This window comes from Indicator indicator, chromosome Z (genome assembly GCF_027791375.1).
Source record: "Indicator indicator isolate 239-I01 chromosome Z, UM_Iind_1.1, whole genome shotgun sequence".
Lineage (NCBI taxonomy): Eukaryota > Metazoa > Chordata > Aves > Piciformes > Indicatoridae > Indicator > Indicator indicator.
Genome location: NC_072053.1, coordinates 67,313,597 through 67,340,274, shown reverse-complemented (window position 1 = coordinate 67,340,274; position 26,678 = coordinate 67,313,597). Strand labels below are relative to the sequence as shown.

General features: G+C 37.8%; 1 protein-coding gene across 1 annotated transcript in view; it reads left to right on the top strand.

Moving 5' to 3' along the window:
• Window positions 1-26,678, top strand: part of EPB41L4A (erythrocyte membrane protein band 4.1 like 4A) — a 131,614-nt gene that overhangs the window by 46,886 nt on the left and 58,050 nt on the right. Inside the window, exons 2-7 of the mRNA XM_054397855.1 lie at window positions 1,576-1,680; window positions 11,234-11,285; window positions 12,234-12,312; window positions 16,392-16,489; window positions 19,365-19,485; window positions 25,413-25,500. Coding sequence (XP_054253830.1) covers window positions 1,576-1,680; window positions 11,234-11,285; window positions 12,234-12,312; window positions 16,392-16,489; window positions 19,365-19,485; window positions 25,413-25,500 — 543 coding nt within the window. The remainder of the gene's footprint in view (window positions 1-1,575; window positions 1,681-11,233; window positions 11,286-12,233; window positions 12,313-16,391; window positions 16,490-19,364; window positions 19,486-25,412; window positions 25,501-26,678) is intronic.

The window sequence follows — 26,678 nt, the reverse complement described above, 5'->3', positions numbered from 1 at the left end:
CTTGATAGTCACAGTATAGCTAAGAGGGACTGATTCTTGTGTCATATTGGTCTTACAAGGTGAGTTTCTTGTTGAGGAATCTGTTGATAAAATCACTGTATTGATCTGCTTTATCGAAAATGCTACAATGAATTTTAGTGAATTTTTACTTCATTTAATCATGTCATTCCCCCAGATCGTTTTCTTTTTTGTGGCTGTCTTATTCTCCCTGTACATGCTGAAGAACTATATAATTACAGTTGCTTGGTGTAAGCAACCTGTATAATGGCTTTAGACTGTTAAACACTGAAAACATTTCAAAAACATCTCCTGGATTAAACCTATGTATAGTAAGTATGATGTAGTAAGCATGAATATACAATTCCCAGCCTACCAGAGAGGTAGCCTTGTCATGGCTTGCTTGGAGAATAAGAAGCTATCTGAATTGGTTGTATCCACTCTGCCGATGTGACTGGGTACAAATCCTGAACAAGTGCACCTGCTGAAAAAAATGGGTGCACCTTCACCAGCAAAGCTAAATTAAATGGTTTTTTAATCGATAATGCTTGCCATTTTGATTTGGAAATTACTTGTTTAGAGGCTATGAAGTAAAATAGCATAAACAATGCTTCATGGCTTCCTCTCTCCGTTTCTTTTCTCTCCAGTGATTTTACTGCCGTCTAGCTTTTTATACAATATGAAGCAATATGAAACATAATTATGAGTTCTGTCTGTATTTTCTTCTGGAGTTGAGGACTGTCATAGTCAAAGGCTTGAACTGATTCTGAGGGGGAATCATTCTGTGTAATTATTCTTAGTCTTCCTAGTCAGTTTGTTCTTGGATGCTGTCGGTATATGGACAAATCATCAGTCAGGTGGAATGTGCAGTTTTTATAATGGACACTCAACAGTACAACATTGATTGCAATATTGTCTCCAGAATAGTTTGCAAATACTGGTGTAGACCCTTAGTGAAGTACTATTGAAGAGAACAATGGGATTATTTTAATTCGAGGTATTCGATTGCTCCCAATTCTACTATCAAAAGTATTTTAAAAGAAAACAGATAAAACCTAACCCTCTTAATGAAGACTACTAACAGATCGGTTAATGATTCATAATTTAGATCTCAAGGGCAAAGTTTTGCCTCCTGGTCTTCATTGTCAGAGTATGAATGACAGGCCTGTAGTGGAAGGAAGAGTATGATTTTAGAATCGAATATGTCATTTCAGTCAGAGAGCAGAATTTTTCTATAAAATTGCCAGGTTTGTCAGCATCATGCTTATGCAAGTACACTTGTGCATTTCTTTTGTTTTCATTTTGTGTTTTTAACTATTAACTGGCAACTACATAGTAGGATTTACAGAATGATTCATTAAAGGTGTATGAGGACAAAATATTCTGTACAGATGAAAGTTTTGTTAAAGGCACTGGGTACTGCCTCGGTTTTTTTCCTTTTTGTTGGTTTTTGTTTTGTTTTGTTTTGTTATTTTTCCTTTAGGCAAAGCTAACTGAATGCGTGAATGTCATTGCACATAGCTGACAAAGGCCTCTAAAGCATCTTTGTGAAAAGGCTCTGTAAATTCTTTCCCACAGAAGTCAACGAAAGGGTCAGTTGTCCTGGGCTATGTATTTCGTCACTTAAACCTAGTAGAGATAGATTACTTTGGACTGCGCTACTGTGACCGAAGTCATCAAACGGTGAGTAAAAGACATGCCAGATTGGATTTTTCCATCCCTGTTTGTACCCTGCTTGTGTTATTTGCCTGTAGATCATTAGTTTGTTATACTTTCACTAGCTTTCACTATTTCCTGCCTCAGGTTTCCAGTAATAATTTTTCTGTATTTGCATTAAAATTTTGAAACAGCCATGAATATTTTATCTAGGAACAGAACCAAGTGCTAAATGTTGTTGAAAACTAAATAAAAAAGTAGAAATAGTATAAAATCATTATATGAAAATATGAGTATTTTCACCCTTTTAATTCTGTGCCCTGAAACCAGTGATTGATGAACTATTGCTGCCTGGCTTTTCTTGGCCTTATTGTGTCTGGCAATCAGCATCCCTGAGCATGTCATGGACTGCATCATTTGGACCACTTGGTGAAAACCTGTTTCAGAGTGTATCGTATGGTTGGCATGGTGGCTTCCCGTTCACTGGGTCACTGTTGTAGAGTCAGGGTGTTTACAATGACGTTTTCAGTCTGTCTGAACCATCTTTGGGTCCTTGAAACAATGCTTTCATGACCCTTCTTGGCAGGAACTCACCAGGTGTCTGAGAGCTTTTTCCACAGTGCATTACAGTACCAAATGCTTGAGAAAATGAAAATCAAGCAGAGATGTTTTAGCCAAAATAGGCAGTAGCTTGGGTCAGGGCTGTTTGGAGTCTCCCCTCAAAATGGCCTGTACAGGATTACTGCAGTCAGAGCTGAGGAGCAGGAGATGCTTAGCACAGGGCACCAGCACTGTATGCTCAGAGTGTGGGGTTGTTGTGGCCGAAGTGTAGAACCTTGCATTTAGCCTTGTTAAATTTCATCCCATTGGCCTCTGCCCACCCATCCAGCCTGTGCAGGTCCCTCTGCAGGGCCCTTCTACCCTCCATCAGATCAACACCTACTCCTAACTTGGTGTCATCTGCAAAGTTACTGATGATGGACTCAATTCCTTCATCTACATCATCAATAAAGATATTGAACAGGATGGGGCCCAGCACTGATCCATGGGGGACACCACTAGTGACTGGCCACCAGCTGGATGTGGCACCATTCACCACCACTCTCTGGGCCTGGCCCTCCAGCCAGTTCTTGACCCATTTCAGAGTGAATCTGTCTAAACCACGAGCTGCCAGCTTTGCCAGGAGCTTCTTGTGTCAGACAGCGTCAAAGGCTTTGCTGAAGTCCAGGCAGACTACATCCACAGCCTGCCCTGCATTCACCAGACAGGTAACCTGATCATAAAAGCAGATCAGGTTGGTCAGGCAGGATCTGCCCCTCCTGAATCCATGCTGGCTGGGCCTGATCCCTTGACCATCTTGCAGGTTCTGTGTGATTGTACTCAGCATGACCTGTTCCATCACTTTGCCTGGCACTGAGGTCAGGCTGACAGGTCTGGAATTTCCTGGTTCCTCCTTCAGGTCCTTTTCGTGGATGGGGATCACATTGGCCTCCAGTCATCAGGGACCTCACCTGTGAGCCAGGACTGCTGATAAATGATGGAGAGTGGCTTGGCCAGCTCATCTGCCAGCTCTCTCAGCACCCTGGGATGGATCCCATCAGGTCCCATGGACTTGTGAGGATCCAAGTGGCTCAGCAGGTCCCTTACTGCTTCCTCCTGGATTACAGGGGGACTATACTGGTCCCCAACTCCATCTGCCAGTCCAGGAGGCCAGTTGTCCTGCAGACAGCCTGTCCCACTATTGAAGACCGAGGCAAAGAAGGTGTTAAGTACCTCTGCCTTTTCCTCGTCTTTTGTTACTATATTGCCCTCCACATCCAATAAGGAGTGGAGGTTGTCCTTGCCTGTTCTTTTACCATTAATATATTTGTAGAAATATTTTTTATTCTCTTTTATGACCATGGCCAGTCTAAGTTCTAAATGGGCTTTGCCTCTCTAATTTTTTTCCTACAAGACTTAGCAATGTCCTTAAACTCATCCTGGGATATCTCCCCTTTTTTCCAAAGGTGATGTTACCTTGATTTTATAAAGAAAGTAATGCCTAGCCTGTAGTTAAATTCAAGCAGTTATGCTTTTAAAGCACTGTTCTGTACTGAGAGTACCACACAAGTTCCTGACCTCAAGAGATGTCACATTTTGTCCAAAAATAATAATAAATTATTGAATTGCCTAAATACTTGCCAATTTCTTCTGTTTAGCAGAAGCTGACCAGATAGAGATTGAAGTCAGAACAGTAATAACAGAAGATTATTGATTGCTGAGACTTACAGTCTGCCCTACCCAGTATTTCTTTATTTCTGGGCCACAGTCTAGACATTTAGGAATTTAATTCCTTGTTTCAGTCTAGGGAGATGAAAGTCAGATTCAGCTGTGAACTAAACGTAGACTGTGTGTAACAGTGTGAGAGCTGAAATCCCTGTCCCACATTGACAATACCCAGGCTAGCTCAGTCTGGAAGCAAAGGAAAGGTGTATTTACCAGCAAATCTAGTATCTATGATGAAGTGCAATGAATATGTGCAAATATAGACTATTCACAACATTTACAAATATGTACAATCAACATAAAAGCACAACCAAGCCCCCTTTGCTTCCCCCAAGGTGCCTTCCCCAAGGGGCCTCCCTGCCCCAGCCAGAAGGAATCCCCCCAGGCCCCCCTGTCCGAAGGCAGAGAGTCAAGAAGCAGAGAGGCTGTTAGACTTAACTTGTCAAGGTCAGTGTGTTATCTTCAGCCAGAGAAGAAGAAAACTGCAGACAGAATCCCAGCAAGCAAGCTGAGAACCAGACTGCCCAACTCCCCAACCTTGTTTTGAGTAGTAATTCTTAAACATTTCTATCTCTTCAATGGAAGTGTTTAGAATAATCATTATTTTGCTTTCTTACACCCAATAGTGATTTATTTACATTCTTTCACTTTCTCAGCTTGAACTTTGTGAAGAAAAAAATAAAAAAACAGTCTTAAAACCATCACACTGTGAAAAACAATATTTTTGATTTTTCTGAGGAAATTGAGATGTGATAGACAGGTAGGTATTTTTTGCTCTCTACAGTGTTTACTTTTTTCCCATAGAAGTAAGTAAAGTAGAAATGACTATTACTGTGAACGTTTTCAGATGCATATACTCTACGTATTTAATGTCATATATGGCATTATGAAAATAAGAGCACACTACATCTCTTCTGTGAAAGGCTTGACACATAAAGGCACATTTTAGGATGCATCCTGTTAACAGACTAGATGCTTTGATTGTATGATACTACTACATTTTGTAATATAGTAATGTGCATGAGCTGTAGGCCATAAACCCATTAACTCAGGCTCTCTAAATACAACTACAGCCTTTTTGCCTTTTTCTCTGATGTGATATTAGAGTGGTTTCTTCTGTGACTGGGTTGTGTTCTTTAAAATACAAACTTTTGTCAATTTTGCTTGCAGATTTCCTCAGTAGTAATTTGGTTATATTACACAAATTCGGCTTTATTGGCTTTCCAGATTCCTCCAAACTCTCCATCATGAAAGGACAGTATTTAATTGGTGAAATCAAGCTCTGGAAGATTACGAGTTGACGGAACAGTGTAAGCTATAGCTGTCTTGTGTTCTGGACAGAACAGGACAAAACATAATCTTTAATAATGAATTAAAAATCTTGTATTATAAAACTGCACCAAATCGAACAGATGGGTTAAATGCTGTAGGTTGTCAGAAATGTTTACTAACTGCTGAGTACTTTGGCTGACAATCTACATGATGCTTTTAAATGTAGTAAAAAGTAAGTACCTTTTTTTGTGCCAATACTTTAAAACCAAAAGCAGTTTTCATTGAGTGCCACTGAAGCTCTCAGTGTGCTTCAGCATCAGCCCTTCACCTTTTGTATTGCTTTAGAGACTGCTGACAGTCAAATTAGCTAAGCTGAGACCAGGTACCATCTTCATGCATAATGTGGGTGGTCAGCTAGGTTCTGATTGACAGAGCATTTTTTTCTTTTGCCTTACCTGCCAGAAACGGAGGACATTGTGCCCCATCTGGTATTTTCAGGTGTTACATCACCAAAATCTGTGATGGCTTCACCAAAAGCTGGAAGATGGCTTAGGAAACTGTCCTGCCTTTTAGTGTCTTTGGTATTTCGGGAAAACAGCAGCCCAGTGATGGCACCTCTCCTTCAGTGGAAGGGGGGACAAGTTCTGGGCAAGCCAATACTTAGAGGGCTGTGCAGGTACCCTGCCTATCTCACTTTGGGTGCCCACTGTGCTGCAGCTCCCTAGTGCTCCTTACATAGTCCTTTTGCTACTGCCTTTAGGCATCTCCAGTGTGCCTTAGGATAGTTGTGCTAATTAGCGTTCTGGCAGGAGGCCAGTATTTTCTTGTGGCAGAGAAAAGAGAGTATGGAAATGGCACTTTTAACACATAATATCTCAGGAAAATATGAGCAGAATTTGATGAGGTAAAGGGTCCTTCTGAAGCCCAAAGGCATTCCCTTGTCAAATAACAAAAGTGTGCTGAAGCACACTATTAGAGCATCTCTTACAAAAAAGAATTTGAAACTACCTTATTGCAGAAAAAAGCTAGACAATCAAAATAATTTAAACTAAAAGCCTGATAATCAAAACTTCTTTTGCTTACTTCCAGAAACCTGCACTTTGCAATCTCACATTGGTCAGATTGCCTCCTCACCATTCCTAATTGAACTTTCAAGCTAAATCTGCTTAACCTAAAGCTGCAGGAAGTTATGCCTGCATTGTACAGCAGGCTGTGATGCAAATAGCCTTCTTTTCTGTCTGATACAATGCTAATCTCATATAATGCTAATCTGAACTATTATATTCTCAATTTACTCTCTTAAGGCACTAAGTGAAGAAATATAAATACAGAAAGCCATATCCACCATGTTAATTAAGTACCACAGCTCAGCTCATTTCCTCAGCCCCAGTTAGTTCAGGTGCAGTGCTGTGTGAACATGTGTATTGCCCCAGGATCTGCAGCTGACATGATATGGGCAGTGTTCTGTCTCTGTAGCATACATCTACTCTGTAGTGTATGAGGTAGCTCTGTTTTGAGCATACAGCAGTTGGGAGATAGTCCAATATGTTTTGCATCTGCATAGCCCAGAGGGCACGTTACGGAGGGGAGGTGCAGATCTCAGTTGCTTCTGGAAGTTAACTTTCTACTGTGAGTTGCTGGGCTGCACCACAGGTGACAAAGCTGAACATAGAAGCCTGTGCCATGAATTGTATATCCCTGCTGTGCAAACTCATGTCAGAAAATTCTCTTGATCCAACTAGTGGGACTAATAGAGTAACAGCAGCATGCTGACATTGCCAGGTTACTGTACCAAGTTGGTTAGGGTAACAGATTGACAGGCCATATGTAATAGCTGTAGAAAGAATGGCGTGGTTTTAACAAAAGGTTGGTTTACAATAAAAAATGTCTGTTCTGTAGAGCATTACTGTCATATAACGTATATTTTGATCTCATGATATTGGAAAAACAGATGAACTGTACTTAGCTTGTATTTTGATTTTGTTTGGATTTTTGGTTTTGTAAGGATTTGGCACTGGCTTGCAAGCATTGTATATTAAATTATCTAAAAAACCTGGCATGCGTGGCTGCTTCATAAGAATCTGATTAAGACAGCCAAAGATTTAGTTTGAAGTTGATAGATTTTTTTTTTTCCTCCACCAGACACTTCATTGATTGATACCACAGCAAACATTTCAACCTAGTTAATTTTTTTTTTTCAAACAGGTTCATGGAATTTGACCCAGGTTTAACCCTCTGCAGATAAAAGGAACAAAGATCCCAGTGTAGTGGAAAAAACTGTTTGCAGTCATTTAAAATGCTAAATATGAAAAACTGCATGGAGCTTGGATGCATACTGCTTACACATTTGTCTCATATGGGAGCCACATTTGTAAAAGTACAAAAGACTTTTGTAAAAAAAAAATAAAAAAAACCCAACTGACTTTTGTATGTAAAAGTACAAAGGACAAACCCCTCTATTCTTAGGTATCCTCTACTTTAAAACAGCCTTTCTCCCCCTTCCCCCGATAATTCCTACCTAAAAATTACAAGAGAATTATTTTCTTTAATAACATTCTACATTTTAAAAATCAGTCTCAGTAGATAAAAAAATACTGAATTCAACTAATTCTATATATTTGTAAATAACAATTAATAAACTAGTAGCCATTACTTTAGTAATTGGATAGTTACATTGATTAGGACTACTTAGGAAATTTTTTTTAATTATGTCTTGCGTAAATGTTAAGTTCCTCTTTCAAATTTACAGAATTTACCCCTGCAGTTGGATGGTTATGTGCTGGGCCCTCCACACTTTTGTGCAGTAGTGGCTTATAAGTCATATATCCCTTGCTATTTGTGCAGGAGAGATACAGGTGGGAAATCACTGAGAATTAATATGCTGGCTGCCAGACAGATAAAGAGTGAGGTTGCAGGTTGGAGCTACTTTGTCATTCACGGCTTCAGGATTTGTTGTCAGTACCTACTGTGCAAGTTTATTGGATTAATAAGACACTGTGCTGTTTTATTCCATTTCTCTTGGCACTTTAACATATGAGCTCAAAATTGTAACTTTATGAAACAGTGTTCATGTGTATATGCAAACATGAACAGGTGTCTTAGACATTATTACATGTGTATTCATGTATATGCTTAGAGGGCTCTGTTGTTTGTGTTCTTGGTTTTGTAAATGTTCTTGTCTTTATTATCTAATGTTGGCTTGAAATATGCCTTTTCATTATCCATGAAATACCATTCATCCTTTACTCACAAATAAACTGTTAGAAATCGCCCTTTCTTCCCTCCCTTGCGTTCTTCTAGAAAATTTTGGCCTTAGAAATGATAAATAGCTACAGAGTGATTTTAACCACCGGTCTGTGGCATTGCCACAATGAAAAATACTTGCTGGAGAAATGAGAAGGCAGAAGAGACCACTGTGAGCTAAAGTGTTTTAACTTCACCTGTGTAGTATGCAGATCTCAAGGCTCAGGGTACCCTCAGAAAAATGTATTTCTTCATGCCAGCTGATACTTGTTTTCATGTAGCAAGAGTACCAGCAATTGCTCTTACTCTCTTGAGGGCTGAGAGTGCCAGCTCAGTTGTGGGGAAGGAAGGAAAGGAAATCTTTACTAGAACAGATTACCAGATTTGTTCTCTAACCTCTCTTGAGATTCCCTCTGAATCTGAACTTGGTACTTTCCCTCTGAATTTTGCCACCCGCCCTAAGCTTTGAAATTGAAATGAAGAAAGATAAAACAAAGAAAATCATTTAACTTGCAGGTCAAGTACAGCCTAGTTAGAGTTAAGAGTTCCAGTGCAACTCTGTCTTAATTTTACTGCCCCCTGTCTCCTTTAATTATTTGACCAGTCCTAGTTTGCCTGATGGTAGCCAATGAATCATATGGATATGAGAGGCAGTGGACTTCTGGTTGCCATGATAACCAGAAGTCTGTAACTGTTCTGTGCTGAACTTGCAGGCTCAAAGGATGATCTATCAATATATGTTATTTTTATTTTTTTTGTTTTTTACAAATAATCAATATACGTATGTATGTAAAGTTAAACTTCAAAAAGGACTACAAGGCCTGAAGATGAGTTCAGTTCGGTTGATCTTAATGAAGGAGTTATTTTGTGACAGATTTTCATCTGGTTTTGAAATGGTATAGTTTCAATCTCTTGCAGTGTAACACCAAGGTGTCAATGGTGAGGAAGTTAGCTTGGTGGTGTGTTGCTCATACTGAGATGCCAGTTTTGAGAGGAGGTAAGGCCACATTCTGACTGCATTGCATAGCCAGAATGTGCATTGCAGAGTAATTTTGCCTTTTCTTTCTGCATGTTGACTGTAAAATCTCTTTATCAGCCTTGTGCTTGTTCAGATTATTGCTGATTTGGAGTTTTATTAGCATGTTTGAAGAAATGCGACAAATTTTTCTTTCCTTCTCACGTTCTATTGAGGTTAAGTGGGTTTATGTCTGAATTGGATATGTTTGATACAACAATGCAGTGAAATTTTTTCCCTTCAAAAGATTTGAAATTTTCTTAAAAAAGAGTCCATAATTTGAGGTATCAATGACTAAGAACAGGGCATGCAGCTGTTTCTATTGCAGAAACTAATGGAAGCAATTTGTTATTGTGTTTTGTGAAACTAATGATAGTTGTTTATAACGGCTTATGAAATCAGCTGCTTGAAATTTTCCACTCAAATACTTCATAGTGTTTTCCTTCCATTCTTTATACTACTGCTTCTAATAGTGGTGGGGTTTTTCAATTGATTTGGTTTGGGTTTTGTTTTGTTTTTCACTCCAGGGGAGTTCTCTCAATAGAATGGAGAGATTTTTGATGAATTGTTTCATTCTTTATAGGGTTAGTTCAGGTGTGTGGGTAAGGAGTTTCTTACTCATTTGCCTTTGTAGTTCCTCACTTAAAAAAAAGTTGTGAGAACTAAGGGATTAGATTCAGTCTGCCTTAATTTGCTCTTTCTAGCAGCTGTGTTCAGCAGCCTTTTTGTTTCCAGTGTTTTAAGAAGGGGTGCCAATCTCAGATGATCCCAAAAGTTAGTGTATGACTGAAGAGGATTGAAGAAAAGGAAGTCAAGAATGGTCTTGGCAGCGGCCTCTGCACTTTCTTCCAAAATTGAATCACAGGAATGTCAAACTAGAGAAGGAAAAAGTAGCTGGAGAGATTACAAGAGAAGGATGCTAGCTGACCTGCGTAACTATAATGCAAAGTACAAAGCTGGTCTGTGGTCAGTAGTAACACCATAATAAGTTTTATTACAAGTTTGATAAAAGGGGGGCAGACTGAGAAATTATACTGCGTATTTTCTGTTGATCAAATGGCATGGGAATCCATGTTCATCCCTCCGGAGTGTACTAAGCATCTCTTGATCATTTTTGACACTGTTGTCCAACTAGTCCTCCAAACTGTCTGGTAGAAGAATCTGTGCCCTCTTTACCTTGGTGCCAATTTTCATCTCCTCCTGCTGCTAGAAATTGCTTCTGAAAATCTAAATTTATTATAATTTGCTTCTACTTAAACAAATTTCTTCATACTTGGTGGGCATGAAGAAAAGTTGATCACTATATTCTTAAGAGCATTTTCTCAGATGTTAGATGAATATTCTTATGCCTATTCTCCCCTACAATCTTTGGGTTTTCAGAAAATGTTTTTTCTTGTAGGGCCTGTCTTACATGTGTGATTGTTGGTGTTCTTTGGAGTTATCCTGCTTAGGCCAATCTCCTAGGAAGAAAATAGCAAGGTTGCACATCCATATACTAGCTATTGTAGATCAGGTACAGGCAGCTTGTGTCAAGCCTGAGATATGATGACTCTTACCAGACAGATTTTCTTTTAGGAACACTCCTACCCTCAGAGAAGACATGCAGCATCAGAATTGTGCAAAGAATGTTTCTCTGATCAGAAGCTGGCACAAGTTTGGCATTAGTAGACTGAAGTGTGTCAGTCAGCTACAAAATATCAATATAAGAATAAATACAGAATTGCAATTGATCTGTATTAATTTTCCATGTTAAGTGACTAATTTTCCTAATTATCTGTCTCACAGTACTGGCTGGACCCTGCAAAGACCCTTGCTGAACATAAAGAATTGATAAACAGTATGTATTTAATTTCAACCTAAAGACTGTACCTGAATATAAAGTAACAGAGGCACTGTTCCATCTATACGGTCTGTACAACATTTGTATTCTAACTGCAACAGATTGATAGTTCTTTTATTTTAGAGTAATATGTGGTATAATTTTATAGTAGCTGGTACCTCTATTGTACTGTACCACACCGTAAGCAATTTATATTACTGCTTATGAAAGTAAAACTAATGCCTCCTACTGATAATAGCGTCTGCTATTTCTGTTACCCTTCAGATATCACCGATGCAATATCTATTAATTTTTATTGTAAAGAACATGATAAGATTATTGTACTTAAGAATTTGGAGACATACAAACAATACACAAGTAAAGCATGTGTACAGTAAATGTAACTGTAAAAATTTCAGAATTTTTAGAAAAGTGACTTGGAAAAACTTTTCCAAATATTAATTAAAATGCCACATAATTAAAGTTGCTCCATAAGATATAGAAAGTGTGGAAGGGATTAGATTTGAGTATTATTAGTTGTGACAGGGAATTGCATTTCATGCTCAATTAAATTTTTCAAAAAGTTTCAGTAGAAAAAGTACCTAAAGGTCAAAATGAAGCAGTGAAAAACAGTCTTGGTGAAAGAGTAAGTTAGCAATGGAATCTACAGTTAAATCTTGAAAATAAGCAAGAATTCCAAGACGATAGACAAGCTATTAATAAAGAAACACAAGACTAGAAAAAATGGTAGTTAAAAGCCGTTTTTTTTTCCCCCATGTGTAATGAGTGTGGATGTAAGATTTTTATTTTTTAAAAAACTTTCAAATAATAATATGTATAATATTCTGTAATATATCAAGATAGGCTTGTTAGTAGACATTTTGTAGTCAGCTAGTATGAATTCAAATCAGTTTGTACCAACAGTTTGTACCAACTAACTTCTGCTCCAAATATTTTTTCCCTCAGCTGGACCACCATACACTCTGTATTTTGGCATCAAATTCTATGCAGAGGATCCATGTAAACTTAAGGAAGAAATCACAAGGTACAGTGTTCAATGAGAGTATAGTTTGTTGATTTCAGAGTTGTTGATTCCAGGCAGGTGAATATTGTTGTAGTGTGGCTGGGTTGGTCTTTTATCTGTTTGAACGTCTGAATGTTTTTGCTTGAATATGTTTGTGTAAGAAGAGAATTGTGACTAGCTGCACAGTAATTGCTCTGGACAGCTATTTGGAATTGCAAGATGAAAAGGTGCTTTGGTGCATCAAAAACCAGCGGAACTTGGTGTGCATTTGTGGTGTGGTTTGATATTTTTTTTAGAAGAATGAGTTGCACATAAGCATTTATATTATGCTATAATCAAGTGTAGAATTTGCTTGGATTTCAAATGTAAATGCAGGGAATTTTCTTCTTTATTTGCTGCAGCTTAAATTCTAGAAGTGTTTTTCCAGAGGATTTATTTTGGTCTTTTCCTTTCTATGCAAAGGAAATTGAAGAGTTGTATGCTTTTAATTCTTTTAGCTAAGCTTGGACTCTACAAAACATGAGCATTCACACACTAACACATCTACATGCATATATGCATGCCTGAACTCCCACACAGCCTTTGATCTTTGCTTTATTTATGAAAGATCTCAGACAACTAGTTTCAGGTTCAAAAGAAAATTTGAGAATTTGGATAAGCAGATAAAATTAGACAAAATTAATGAGCTGCCTTGCATGAATAAATGTCAAAATTGGTGTCCTAGGAATATGACACAGTAGAATGCATGCAGGGATTTTAATTTTTCTTAATCAAAGGTGGCAGTTGTTGCCACACAAGTGGAATATTTTTCATGTATAAGAGTGAGAAAGTCTTGTTTCCATAGTGGCACAGCAGGAACCCAAGTCTCCAATATAACAAACAAGATTGAGTCTGCCTTGGTAAAAATATTTAAACTCTAGGACTTTTCAACTAAAAGAACATAAACTGGCTACAATGTAATGCCCTTGTACTGTGAAAGTTTGATGCAGTTTTCCTGTACTTTGATGCAGTTTTCCTGTACTTTTCCAGAAGCACTTTCAGCCCTGCTTGAAGCGGGGAGGACAGATGGCCCTGGGAAGGGACCTTCACCCACCAAACCTGTTGCGATTGTTACAGAGGAGGGAGGGTGGCTTTCTGTTTGGGAAACGGCAGGGGCTAAATTTTCAAAAACTGTTTCTCTCTGCCTTTTGCTTAGGTCAGTCAGTGATTTACACTGCTGATTAGGTGTGCAAATCTAGTTGAGAAACATTGTAATCTGTTTAGTAAGCCTCTGTTCATGTGTGCACATTTTTTGCCATTCAGAATTTGCACATTATAAAGCACAGAGAGAAAGCATGAGACCGATATAATTGTATTGACATTGTTTGATGAAATACACGGAATAAATTCCCTCAACATTCCTGAGCATTTAGTTCTTGTAGGCTTTTAAACCTTGGAAAAAAGGTTTCAGAAATGTAATACTAATAAAACCTCCTTCTGGTTGTGAGGGATTAAAGGCCCCATTTTTCTTTGTAATAATAATTTTCTGCTTAAGTGTATTAATTGCTTTGTGCTAATTGATACATTTCTTTGGAGCATAATTTTGTTGTTTTAATGGATGTGAGAGCAAAGTCAGTTGTTATTAGGTGTTGATGATCTGTGGTGTTACATGATTATTATTTGCAAATAATGAAAACCTGTCAAATTTGTAAAATTTATCAGGCTCATAGGCAAAAGCTAACACTGCAGTGATTCATGTTAATGTTAATTTTCTGGACATGTTTGCTAGAGCAAACTATCGCTTAGGCACTGTTATGTGTGACTGATTAACTTGACAGCACGCAAGGGTGCTTTAGCTACAAGTTTGGACAGAAGGTCTGGTTTTGTAAGGAGCTTAGCAGCGTCAGTGGGGATTCAGAGTGTTCATTTTACAAGAGTCACTTAAGCAATTAACAGTTGGCTTTGACTGTTTTTTGCAGAGCGGTGGTGCTTTTCTGCAGTTTCCTATCCTCTTTATTTTGAGACTACAGTATAAGAATGCAGAAATATAGATACTTGCCACATGGAAAAGACGTTTGTAGCATCATCTGGTATGAATCTCTGCACTGTGGAGATGGAGAAATGCTAATAGAAAGATAAGTGCATGTCAGAAATGAAATTCATGTTAAGAAGAAGATGCTATGTACTCCACAGCGGATGTAAAATAATTTTTGTCATTATTACCATTCATACAAAGATTTGTCTAGATAGAACTAGCAGGCATAGGCTAGAAACAGTACTGAGATGTTGTAGGACTGAAGAAACACTGAGAGCATGTGATTTGTGTTGCCTGATAACATTCCCGAAAAATTCTTACATCCTTCCTAGTCCTTCAAGCTGGAGGATATTAGCCATTTTTTTAAGGATGGACTTGTCTACTATAATATCTGTCTGAGTGCAAATCCTGGAGGACCATTAGGCGGACAGACACTGATATTCTTGTTCAGAGGGTCATCTGGGCTGATACAGTCTAGTGAATCTAATTGGATCTTAAATGATTTGTGGATCAGCTATCATGTAATTCCCTGTCATGTTTACAAACTACCTTGAAATCAGCATGTATGCACTTTGAACTTAGAGATCGTTCCAAGGTGCTTTCGTAAGTAACTTGTACTAAAACAGAATAAATTATTACCAATGTAGCTTGAAGGGCTTTCCACAGGTAAGTTGAATTGGTGAATAAACTATATGCTTACGTAGCTGAGATTTTTTCTTTAAAAAGTTACGTTGTCAGTATAACATTTTGTAGCAAGTTTGGTGCAATAAATTTGCTTGAAATGATATAAAACACTGCTTAAATCTGTTGCAATAAACCCAGGCAAAATCCAAACAGCATTTGAAAGATTTCCTGTAAATAAGTATGTGGAATTGCAAAAAAGCAGATCCTTTGCTTTCTTATATCTGCTTTTCCATCTATGTTGCGCATATTGTTTTACCCTAAGTGGTTTCAGTATGTGCTTCATCAAGTGCTGAAGCAGATTGTTTCTCTGAAAATTACATTTTTACCCCTGCTATCTCTATTCCAAGATGCTATGACAGATACAGTTAGCTGCTGATGGTATGCCCATCCATCTTTTTCTTAGGGGTATTGAATCTATCAGATCTGCTTGCTGCTTGAGAGTTGATACTCTTGATGTGTAAAGAGGAAACCTTTGAGTAAGGAAGTATCCGGTTCTTGCTTACGTTTGTCCACTGATCAGGTTGAACGTTCGCCCTTGGATAGGTTTCTAGTTCAGTTTTCCTACCTTGCTTGCCTACTTCCTGGCTGCTCAGTGAAAGGCAAAAGAGAAATCGCTTTTTTAGGAGGAAATTTAATTTTATCTGCGCAATATAACTAGAGGAGAAATTACCCCCAAAATAAAATTTACCGGACCAGCTCAGTTGGAAAGCAAATGAAGCTATATTTACAAGCAGACTGAAATCTAACAATATGAAATGCAATGAATATGTACAAAATATACAATATTTACATATATTGTATAAAACTAAATTTTATTTAGCTTACAAACAACACAAGAATCCCCCTGGACAAAACCAGGGGGTTACCAACAGCTTCCCCCTCCCTGCTCCCTTCCCTCACCCTATACAAGGTAAAAAAGAGAGAGAGAAGAGCAAAGAGTGGCTTGTTAGTACTTAGCCACAACAAGAATGCAGCCAAGGTCAGCAACAGCCAAGCAAAAGCACCAAGTAGTATCAGCTAGAGCGAGGAAGCTGAAAAAAAGAGTTATTTTACACAACTAACTTTATGTTAATTACTAGACCAATGGAATTATTTAGACCTTATCATTATTTTCCCTTTTAAATCCAATGGTAATTTATTTACATTGTACCACTTTTCTACTCAATATGTAGAAAATTTTCATAGGCACAGCCTAAAACTGCCACAGTGCTCCCCTACTGACATTTCTTCACTAGGTAAGTTTTAGTTTGTGCTTCACAGTCAATAGGGGAGAGGTCATTCAGAGATGAATACATTGTTTAAATTACATAGTTATGGTACATGGTAGGTCTTCAGTATGCATTATTTAGTGCATCAGACTCATACTGAAATATTAACATTTTTCTCTGTGTGTGTGTTTTAGGTATCAGTTTTTCTTGCAGGTCAAACAGGATGTTTTACAGGGCCGTTTGCCTTGTCCAATCAACACGGCAGCACAATTGGGGGCATATATAATTCAGTGTAAGTTCTTCTGGTCATCTGAGAGCTTATTTGTTAAAGTTCTGCATTATGATTAAGTGGTGACTGAAGTCTTCACTTAATACTTTATGCATTCATTTCAAAAGAGAATAAAACTATTATGACTCCTTTCAGCTACAAAACTGTAAATAGATGAATGATTCTGAACCAATAATATAGAAGCAGTTAATGTAGAGAAGAAACTGGAAAACTAATCCTAAGACTGCAAAATACTTTGCCTTACTGAGGAATAGCTTATGTACATAAGACTTTATGACTTACTGTGGATTGCATATACAGTATGACAAAACCTTCATGAGGAGGTTCACAGATTTGATGTGCTTGCTATTGGCAGCCTGCAGCCCATAAAGTCTGTCAAAGAAAACATTCTTTCAAAAAATCGTATTATGTCAATATGAAGGGAGCAATTTAGTTCTCTCATTTATCTGCATTCACCCATCACTTCAGCTTTTCAGAAGTGGATGTTATATCCTGCATACTTGTTAGAACTAGCAACCTGTTAGAAAGGAGTTGTCTGTCTACCATTTCTTATTTCTTTCACATTACAGTTCAAGTTCTGTATTCAAACATGCTTGATAACCAAAAATCATAAGATGAGCCATGCTGAGACTTGTATTTTATCTGTAATTTGTTTTATGTTAAATTTAAATTTCTCATGAGTGATATATATTAAACAAAGATTATTTGTATAATTGGTGTTCCAAGTGTGACTTGGCAGCATTAAATAAAACATAAAAATTAGTCCTTCTTTCACTTCCATTTTAGAATAAGAATGCAGAATAATTTGTGTATAAAACGGGACTAGGCATTGTACAGAATTTCAATGGTGTTATATGCGTTTCTGAAAAGCTAAAAATTTAGGCGGTTTTTATTTGGTGCAATTACTTTTTAATAAGTGTAGTGTACTCTGAAAAACATGTTTGCAATGCACATTTCACTTTAGTGTCATACATGCCTTCAGTGAAAAAAATACTACAAGTCTGAAGCGGGAAAATATTAATTGTATTATGAGAAGTGAGTAACTTTGTTGTCCGTTACTCATTTTACAGGGTGGTTAGAGTATGGAGAGCTGTTGTTTTGTTATAGAATCCTGTTCTTATCATTTTAGTCTCAGACATTCTATTAATAACCAATAAGGAAGAGAAGAGAGGAGAGCTAAAGCATGGCAAAAGGTTACACACAGTGGATTAAAGTTAATCCTGGCACCACCAAGTATATGTTGTCATTAACTCTATAAAAAGCTTTTATTTAGGGCCTGCAGTTGTTCAAAGTATATAAAGACACCTGAGAAATGTCTGTGTCAGATACCAAAAAGTATTACCCCGAAGTATCAGCACTGAAGTCAACAACTCTTCCAAGGGTTGTGTGTCAAACTGTGCTTTTCTTTCTTTTCCAGACCAAGATGAAATGTGTTTGTAGGAATTCAGTAATAGTTGAGAAGCTCTGCTTCTTTAATGGTTCAGTGTTGTCTTTCCTTTCAAACAGCTGCTGAGATCTGGAGGAGGACTCAAGGCCACATGTTCTCCCACAGTCCTTTACCCATGTGCTGCTTCAGCCATGGGCCATGCTTTCACCATTCAGGTTGTGCCTGGGTGTCATTTTTGATCTATGGGCGGATCTTAACACATGAATCATTTTCCTCTTTTTGTGGCCAAAGACAGTAGACTATTATACTGTGATGGTGGAAAAAGCAGTACCCTTGGCACAGTTCCCAGAATATACCAGTTTTCCTACTGGAAGTGTGTTAGCTGTTGCTTTTATAGTCGTCATTGTTTTTAGCCCTGCTATGTGCAAGAACTACACTGTTTTTATGGATATTTTCCAGGGCAATTTGTCAGCATCTCTACTGATCAGGTTGCTGTCTTGTTCTAGAAACATTAAATTCTGGAAAGAAACAGGATTTATTAGAGGAATCTTTTCTTGTTTCTGAAGCCTCCTTTTGGCTATGTTTTTGGCTTAGTGGGCATTGGATAGAAACCTTCTGTGAAGCTTTTCTCAGAGAAGCCCAGTCTACACAGATTTTACTCAGGATTATTAAAAAGCCTGAAACACGGACTTTGTATAGTGTCTCAGATAGATGGATGGTCAGTTGAGATGATTAGAAGTGAGTTCTGATCAAGATGTGTGTTTATTTTATAAGTGCATCGCAACATGTAAACTGTTATGACTAATGTAGGCAAATTTGAAATTGATTCAAAGACAGTTTTAATGGGTATTCATTATGTTCTTTAAAAAAGTCTTAAAATATTGTTTTGCTTTTGAATTTAAGGTTCAGAAAATATACTGATACTTTAATGAAAAATGAACTTGTGTGTTTTCTCGCAAGCAATGATGTTTACCGTTAGAAGGGTATATCTTCTACATGTCTCAGATATTTCATTGCTTTCACATTCCCACAGTGATGTTTATGTTAGGATCCCCAGCAAGAATATGGATCAATTCTGTCTGTAATATTACAGCTTATCACGAAGGCATAGACATTCCAAAAAATGGATTTTTCTTCTAGACTTGTTTTACTTATGTTGTAAAATAACATAGAGATAAAATTTGATTCCTGGCATGCACAGAATTATTTCTAGTCCCACAAAAGTGCTAGATTTCCTGTTAAAAACCTCTAGCTCTTAAAACCTTCCGTTTCTCTTGTAAAATAATTGAAGAGATTTTTTACTTGTTTTTAAACGTGTGCTAATATGAACAGTTCTGTACTGTCTTTAATTTTTTTTGTCTGACTGCATGGTAAATTGCCAGTCAGTTGGAAAGAGTTGGCTTAGCACTGGTACTTGGACTATATAATATATTTTTTGGTTAACAAAGTGTTGAAAATAGTTGACCTTTCTTTTCTTCTTGTGCCTTCTAGCTGAGCTGGGAGACTATGACCCATATAAGCACACTGCAGGATATGTCTCAGAGTACCGTTTTGTTCCAGACCAGAAGGAAGAGCTGGAGGATGCCATAGAGCGGATACACAAAACTCTAGTGTAAGAATTTAGTACTGTTGGGAACTTGGCAGATTCATCAGATTCAGAGATGCTTGGTAGATGGGGAAGGGAGCAGCCCGTGGTGTAGAGTGGAGTTCTCTAGATCACAGGAAAGAGCACAGGGCATCCAATTGTGTCCTTCAGAAACAGAAAACATTTTATGTAATTGGAGTTATTCTTTTGGGAACTTAGTAGGACAATAACTGGAAATATGATGTCTGTCAGACAGGGTGTTTCAGAACCATCAGTTTTAATAGCTCTCCTATTTCCTTTTTTTTGTAGTTAAGAAAAAAATGAAGTAAAAATCTGTGAGTTCAGTTCCCTGTCTGAGGACAGACTTTCTGCGTAATTCTGGACAAATTGCTTATTAGCCCATGCCTTACTATGCTGTCTGTAAAATGTGAATAAGAGCATTTCTCTTCATCATACTGCTCTGTGTATTCAAATAAGCTATTTAGACAAACCCACTTTTAATCTTGCCAGATCCTGCCCTATGTATTCAAATAAGCTGTTTAGACAAACCCACTTTTACTCTTGCCAGATCCTTAGCTGGGGTAATGAAGCTTGTAGCAACATGCATGAAACTTTGTGGGAGAAGCTCACATTGCAGGATGTATCAGGAAAGCAGCTTGTATGGTCATGGTTTAAGTGATTATCTCAGTTGCAACATCTGTGTGAATTAAAGAAACAGTTCAGTTTTACAAGCATAAAGTCCTTTCTTTTTCTTAACCAACATATCTTGCATAACACATATTAACAGTATCAATACCAAGGATTCCACTGTAAGGAAGAACGTATGATTTATATGAAGAGCAGCAGCACCCAGAAACAGTTTCATCAGGCAGTACTGAATAATACAGGACATTCAAAGTGCTGATTTCTCAACAAAAACTAGACAAGTTCCAAAACTCTCTGTGTAACCTTAAAGCAGTTGGGAATAAAGGTTATCTGGCAGTTTTTGAAATAGTTGTGGATTAAAATGAGCATGGAACTACGGAAGTCCACAAGCATTGAAACCATATGCAGTTACATTTCTTCTGTATGAGAAGAGTCTGAGAAAGTAGGAATAAGGTATATTTATGGTCTTGATGGGGGCAGCTGTTGAAGAGATTGGTGGAGGAGAATGTTAGGTAAACTGCAGAAAATACAAAGGAGAGCTGCAGGGATTAGAAGTATATGTCAACAGGCCTGAGTGATTCATTCAATCCCAACCTAACCTTTGTAAAAGTTAGAAAAGGCAGATTCATTTTTATAATAGACTGCAAAACTTCAATTCTTCATCTTCCAGTTAGTGCAATAATAATCACCTTTGACTTAAAATGTGTGAGCTGTGCTGACACTGACGTTCTGGATAATCTCTGCCAGTTGGTGGATCCCCATATGCCACTTTGGAATCATCTGTTTTTCTGTCAGACTGCAATTTATGCATACAGTGCCTTCCCTTTATTACTGGGAAGCAGAACTGCAGTAAGGACAACCAGAAGATGGACTGAAGTGCCTGACAGATAAGAAAAGCAAGATACAAATGAGTAACCAGTCGCCTAATTGGTTCTGTCACTGTGAGAGGACCAGTATCAGCAATGTAGAGAAAGGAAACATAGGAATTTGATAGGGAAGTTGGAGCAAAGAATATAATTTCCAGTAAAGAAGGCAGAGCCAGACAGTGATCTTGTGTGAGTATTACTTAATTGCTTAAGTACCTGATGCATTTGCAGCAGCTTTGTAAGTGATCTTCCTAAATGGTAAGTTTAACTCTACACTGTCTTTAAGTGTACAAAAATTAAGAGAAAAATCCACAACAGTTCAGAGGCACTTTTTATCCCATTTACTCATTTTTTATAAAAGGCCTTCTATGTATGAAATACTTTCAGTGAGATTAGTTTTAGACTGAAGTACTACTGATATTTGAGTAATGGAGGTTGAACCAGTAGTGATTGTGTGAAAGCCCTGCAAGTTGGCTTTCCAACCTGCTGTTCCAAGTATTAGACCACAGTGCCTTCAAAAATGCAGAACATTAAGTTGGTTTTGAAAATAAAGCGTATGCCAGAAATTCAGCTGTGCACGAAGCCAAAGTAAACATTTGCTTGCATATCTCCATGTTCCTGGGAAGTGTAAAGAAATTTGTTCTAACATATCCAAGTTAGGTGAAATTGTGATACAACTATTTATTAAGATAAGAAGCAGTAAGAGACATGTTATGAGTGTGTTCATCACACCTTTTGTCAAATCAGTGAGGAGATAATCAGAGCTACCCATCTGTATCTAGATATCTTGAATCTCTTACTATAGTGAAGCCACAGTCTGGATAAAGGTTAAGTAATTTCTTGCCTGTAATTTTGCATGTTAGTGTTATTTTTGCCTTGTTTAATGAGAGTAGGTATTAACTCAGACACAGCTGTTCTCTGAAAAGTTCTCCTGTGATCAGTCTGTGCCAATAGCCTCATTTACCTAAGCTGTTTCTTTCAGGGAAGAGAACCTCTTATTCAGTAGTTATTTCTATATGGTAGTCTGTGTAATTAGTGCATTATGGAGAACCTTACTGCAGATACGTCTGTGAAGTTAAAAAGTACTCTTTTTTTCTGTTCCGGAGAGAGATTTTGCTTGGTTCAGCATCATAGAGATTGTGTTTGAGAAATGAAACTTCAGATGAATTGCTATGTATCAGGCTACTGATACCAATCAGTATTCCTCTGTCTCTCAAGTTTTTCTAGTTATTAGATAAAGACCCATTTTCCTCAAAAAGTTTATTACCTTGAAGGTGGAATATATAACCTTGAGGATGAAATTAAGAAGCTGGGGAAACAGTGGTTGTGAAGGAGAGTGGTTACTGTCTTAACACTGTCTATAGTGCTTGTTGATCTACTCTTTCATTGATTGACTCTAGTTAGGTGTCAGGGCTTTAGTAGTGTCTTCAGAAAAAAGCATGAAGCTAAGATGTACCCATTGCTAGTTCAGCCTGCCAGCACTGCCAGAACTTCTGTCATCCATGCCAGCACTGATGTCTGCACGTGTGACACTGTTCTTTTTAGTCAAGAAGTTGGAAGGTAAGATGCTTTGTGTATATACTGCCAGATACATTTTAGGGACAGGTTTGTGTATGGTTTGGAAGAACTTTTTTGTCACTTTTGGATTTTGGCATGGAAGCGTGAGATAGGTTTTGTTTTTTATTTTTTTTTTAAGAGAGGTACGGTGTTGCTTTGCTTTTGCTAGACAATGTTCATATAAACTGGTTTTGCTTGCAGGGTATTTCTCAGTTTTTCACATGGCACAATAGCTATTCAGAAATTCATTTAGGGTGAAGTTTTTTGAGTAAGTTTCTATATCAAGGATTTCGGGGGAAATCAGAGTTGGAAGTGATTCTCGCCGACTCATGCCTCCACAGCCCCTCTACTCTGGTTGTTGTCCTGTCTGTAAACCACCATGATAATCCCGAATGATGTGCTACAGTGAGGTTCCTTAGATTGTCAAGCACATCTGGAGGAGCAATCAGTGGCTTCAGGGCTTGCAAGTGAGGAGGCAAACACTTGTGTTGGTGGAGGAGGGCTATGATTGCTCAGTGCAAATGGGGAGAGCCTCTTTTTGCCTGACATTCCCTGTTCTAGACTGTAGTAAATCTGGGATTAGCTGATATTGGCAAATTAGGTGTTTGCTTCTTTTAAATTGATATTACATGCTGTCAAAGGGGTATAAAGTAAGGTAAAATGTCCTTGATAGCTTTGTGAGTGTCTCTCAGTATTGATCAGGGTCACCAGCAGCACTCAGGTGCTTTTTGTCCATCTAAATGAGTGGTGTGTGTCAGCTCCATGGCTGTTATTTGTCTGCTCTGTCATTACCAACTGCAAAGGCTGTTTTAGTTTTAGGATGTGCTGTCAGCCTGTATGATGCTGAAGAGGGTTTGTGTTTTCATACACAACAAAAATTAAACAATTTGTTTGTAATGGTTGGAATTGTTTCAGTCCCTAACACTCCCTTGTCTCCTTCAAGTTTTGTCTTTTCCATCTGCATTTGGGAGAGCATCTTCTTTCATCTTCAATCTGCTTCCTTCAGAAACTCCAGATCACATGTTTACTTCCTTTGATATTTTTTGCAAATACACTTTATTAAAATTTATGTATCGTTATGGAAATATTTATACATGTGCAGACAAATGACATTTGAGCCTTTTGGTACTTTCAGAGACAAGGTGGGAATAGTAGGATTAGCACATCAGCATTTTTCTGAGTATGGTTAGTAGGGGAACATTAACAGCAATATTTAAATTGATGTTGGGTTCCAGAACTAATTCAATAATGGGGTAATCCACTTTCCTCAGGACTGATACTTAGTCTGCCTGGGAGCTCAGTGAGACAGTACTGTTCCAGTTAACATTTTGCTTACAATTCTGAGTGCTACTGACTAGATTATTTAAAAAAATGCTGTAGAGTATATTTTTATAACAGAAGTGGGTAAAGAGCATGCCAGATATGATGATGATGTGCTGAATATCCAGCATTCTGCACATTCTGAATACAGAGGTGAGTCACGGATGTACTGGAAAATCCATCTGTGGAAGAAAAGGGTTTCTCTTACAAGCTTCAGGTCTGCTGCTTTTCAGGGAGTCCTTGCAAAGGAGGGCTGGCACCTGAAGCAGTATCATGGGTAAGATGGGCTGAAGCAGCTCATGTCCCAGATAGAAAGAAGGCATTTTAAATACCTATACTACTGCATTCATGTTAGCACTGCTATTCCACATGTTTCATATTGGATGTATTTTTTACCTCTCTAAGCATAACACAAAGTTGGGAAAAACTGGAAAGTAGCTGCTAGGCTGGAGAGAATGGGGAGAGGAGAAGCAAGAATGTGTGTACTGAAGGACTTTTCCAAGTCTTGAGTTAAAATGTTGAGCTTGGCTTCACATCTTGAGTTTGAATAGTGGCAAATGCAGTGAATTATTTCCCCAAGAGAGCAATCACAGGGTGGAGCAGGAGATGCATCTTTTTGAGCTGATATTTTCATAAGATGCACTGTACTTGCTCAGTAACAGCCAAGTAGCTTTCACAGAAGTATTATGAAATTATGAAAATACAGCTTCAATTATTTCAGGCTTGGAATAGAGTATCTTGCTCTTATATCAATGAGAGGTATTAAGGAAAGAACTAGTTAAACTAGTTAAATTCTGAAGATAAGTCTGTTGAAGGCTTTTAATTTATTTGATCATTTTATTCTTTTTGAAAATAGATACTTCTTCAGGGATATTCCCAGGAAAATTCCTAATAGTCAGGGTTTTTTTCCCCCCACCAGTTTTCCCCTGTTGTTTTCTGCCAGCATACATCTACTGGTAATTCTTAACTGAATAATTGGTATTTGCAGGTAGGAGGGCAAGCTGAAACTGGTAATCTCATGAGAGAAACCCCAAACTTTTGTTTTCACAGTAGCATACCTGGGTATTACCAGTTGGTTTAGCTTCCTGGAGCAAAGACATTATGATAAAAACTATTTTAGCTGAAATCATGAACTGTGCTTTCAGAAATCCTTCATAGCTTTGGCATTGTTATGGGGAATTAGCACCCCAGACAATCATTCAATTCCTCCGTCATTAATAATCATATAGCTATTGGGGAAAAAGTTATTTTGCATATGCAAGCTTAAAAACAGGATGTCTGAAATATGTTTGTAAGAGAAGGGAAAAGATTAGCCACTGTAGCAGGCATACATTGCATTTGTGATAGCACCTGTGGTAGGATCTTACAGCAGAAGGTTTAGTAAAGGTTTGCACCTACTGTCCAGTCTCAGATGGAGTGAGTAGGTGTACAGGACTGAAAGGATGACTGTCTAAATAAATGTTAGGAAGACTTACATTTCTGTCCAGCAAACTGTATGTATTACTAACTTCTATTTTAATATGTTAACTGTAAGTGCAAAGTTCTTACACAGAATTTTCTTTACAGAGGTCAAGTTCCTGCTGAGGCAGAAGTGAACTACTTAGGAGTGGCCAAATCCCTGGAAATGTATGGAGTGGATCTTCATCCTGTTTATGTAAGCATCGTTTAAATATTGTGAACCTGGAAACAATGAAAAACTGTACTAATACAGAGGAGAGCATTAAATAGTTTAATTGCCACAGAATACCTTTGAAGGAAAAACTGTATGTAAGACTTTACAGACTGTATTAGCAGATGGAGGGGAATCAGCCATTCATACTTTCAGAGGCTTAATGGTTTTCAGGTGAAAGTCTGTGATTGTGTTACACCTATAGGAGACAATCAGTTTTAGTCTGGAAGAAATAATTCAGATAAATAAGAAGTAATTAGTGCAAGTGTCAGGAGAGATGAGAGAAAGTTATAATCTTGGTTTTGACTCAATACTTTGCACATTATTATTGCCTAAATTAACAAGCAAATATGCACCAAAACCTTTTCAATAGTGTTGCAAAATCAAGGGTGGGATGGCAGCAGTATGTCTGGCTTCTTTTCTAATATTAATTGTGAAGGTTTTGCTAAAGATCCAGAGTACATTTCTAGTTTTTCCTCTGCTTCATCATGCAGTATTGCAAGCTGTCTTCATTGCATCATCAAAACCCTTCACTTCTATTGCAACAGCATGTATGTTAAGCTTGGATCCAAGTCATCACCTGGAGGCTATGAGCTCCTAATGGAAACATCATTTTGTTTTGTTTGAATAATTGTACTCATGGCAGGTTTTTCTTGAATGAAAGAAAATCAAAAGTTCAGATTGGGAGTTGGAATGTAGATAGTTCACTGAGTTTGATGTCAGTACTTCATAAAATTACTTGAAAGAGAATACAGAAACTAAGATACTACAAGAAGATTAAATCACTTGTTTCTTGCAGAGATTAAAATATTTTAATAATGCCTCCTGTGGTCTTTGCTAATATCACATGATCTGTGCCCCTCCCACCCACAGAAAGCAGGGGGAGTAACTGGAGCAAGATTCAACATGATCCAACACAACTGTGTTAGGTTAGGAGAGCCTGGAGTTTTATTTTTTTCTCTTATACCTTGCTTTGGCTGCGCAATGAGTAATGAAGGGTGAGTTGTAATATGCCCAGATCTAACCCAGGAATATTATTGTTTCTATCTATGTTACAATAGCAGCAGAAGCCTTCATTTGAGACTGAAGCTGGCTTCGTAAAGAGTTAATAGTTCTTGTCCTTGCTTGATCTTATTAAAAGGAAAGTTACATTTAGTAGTTAG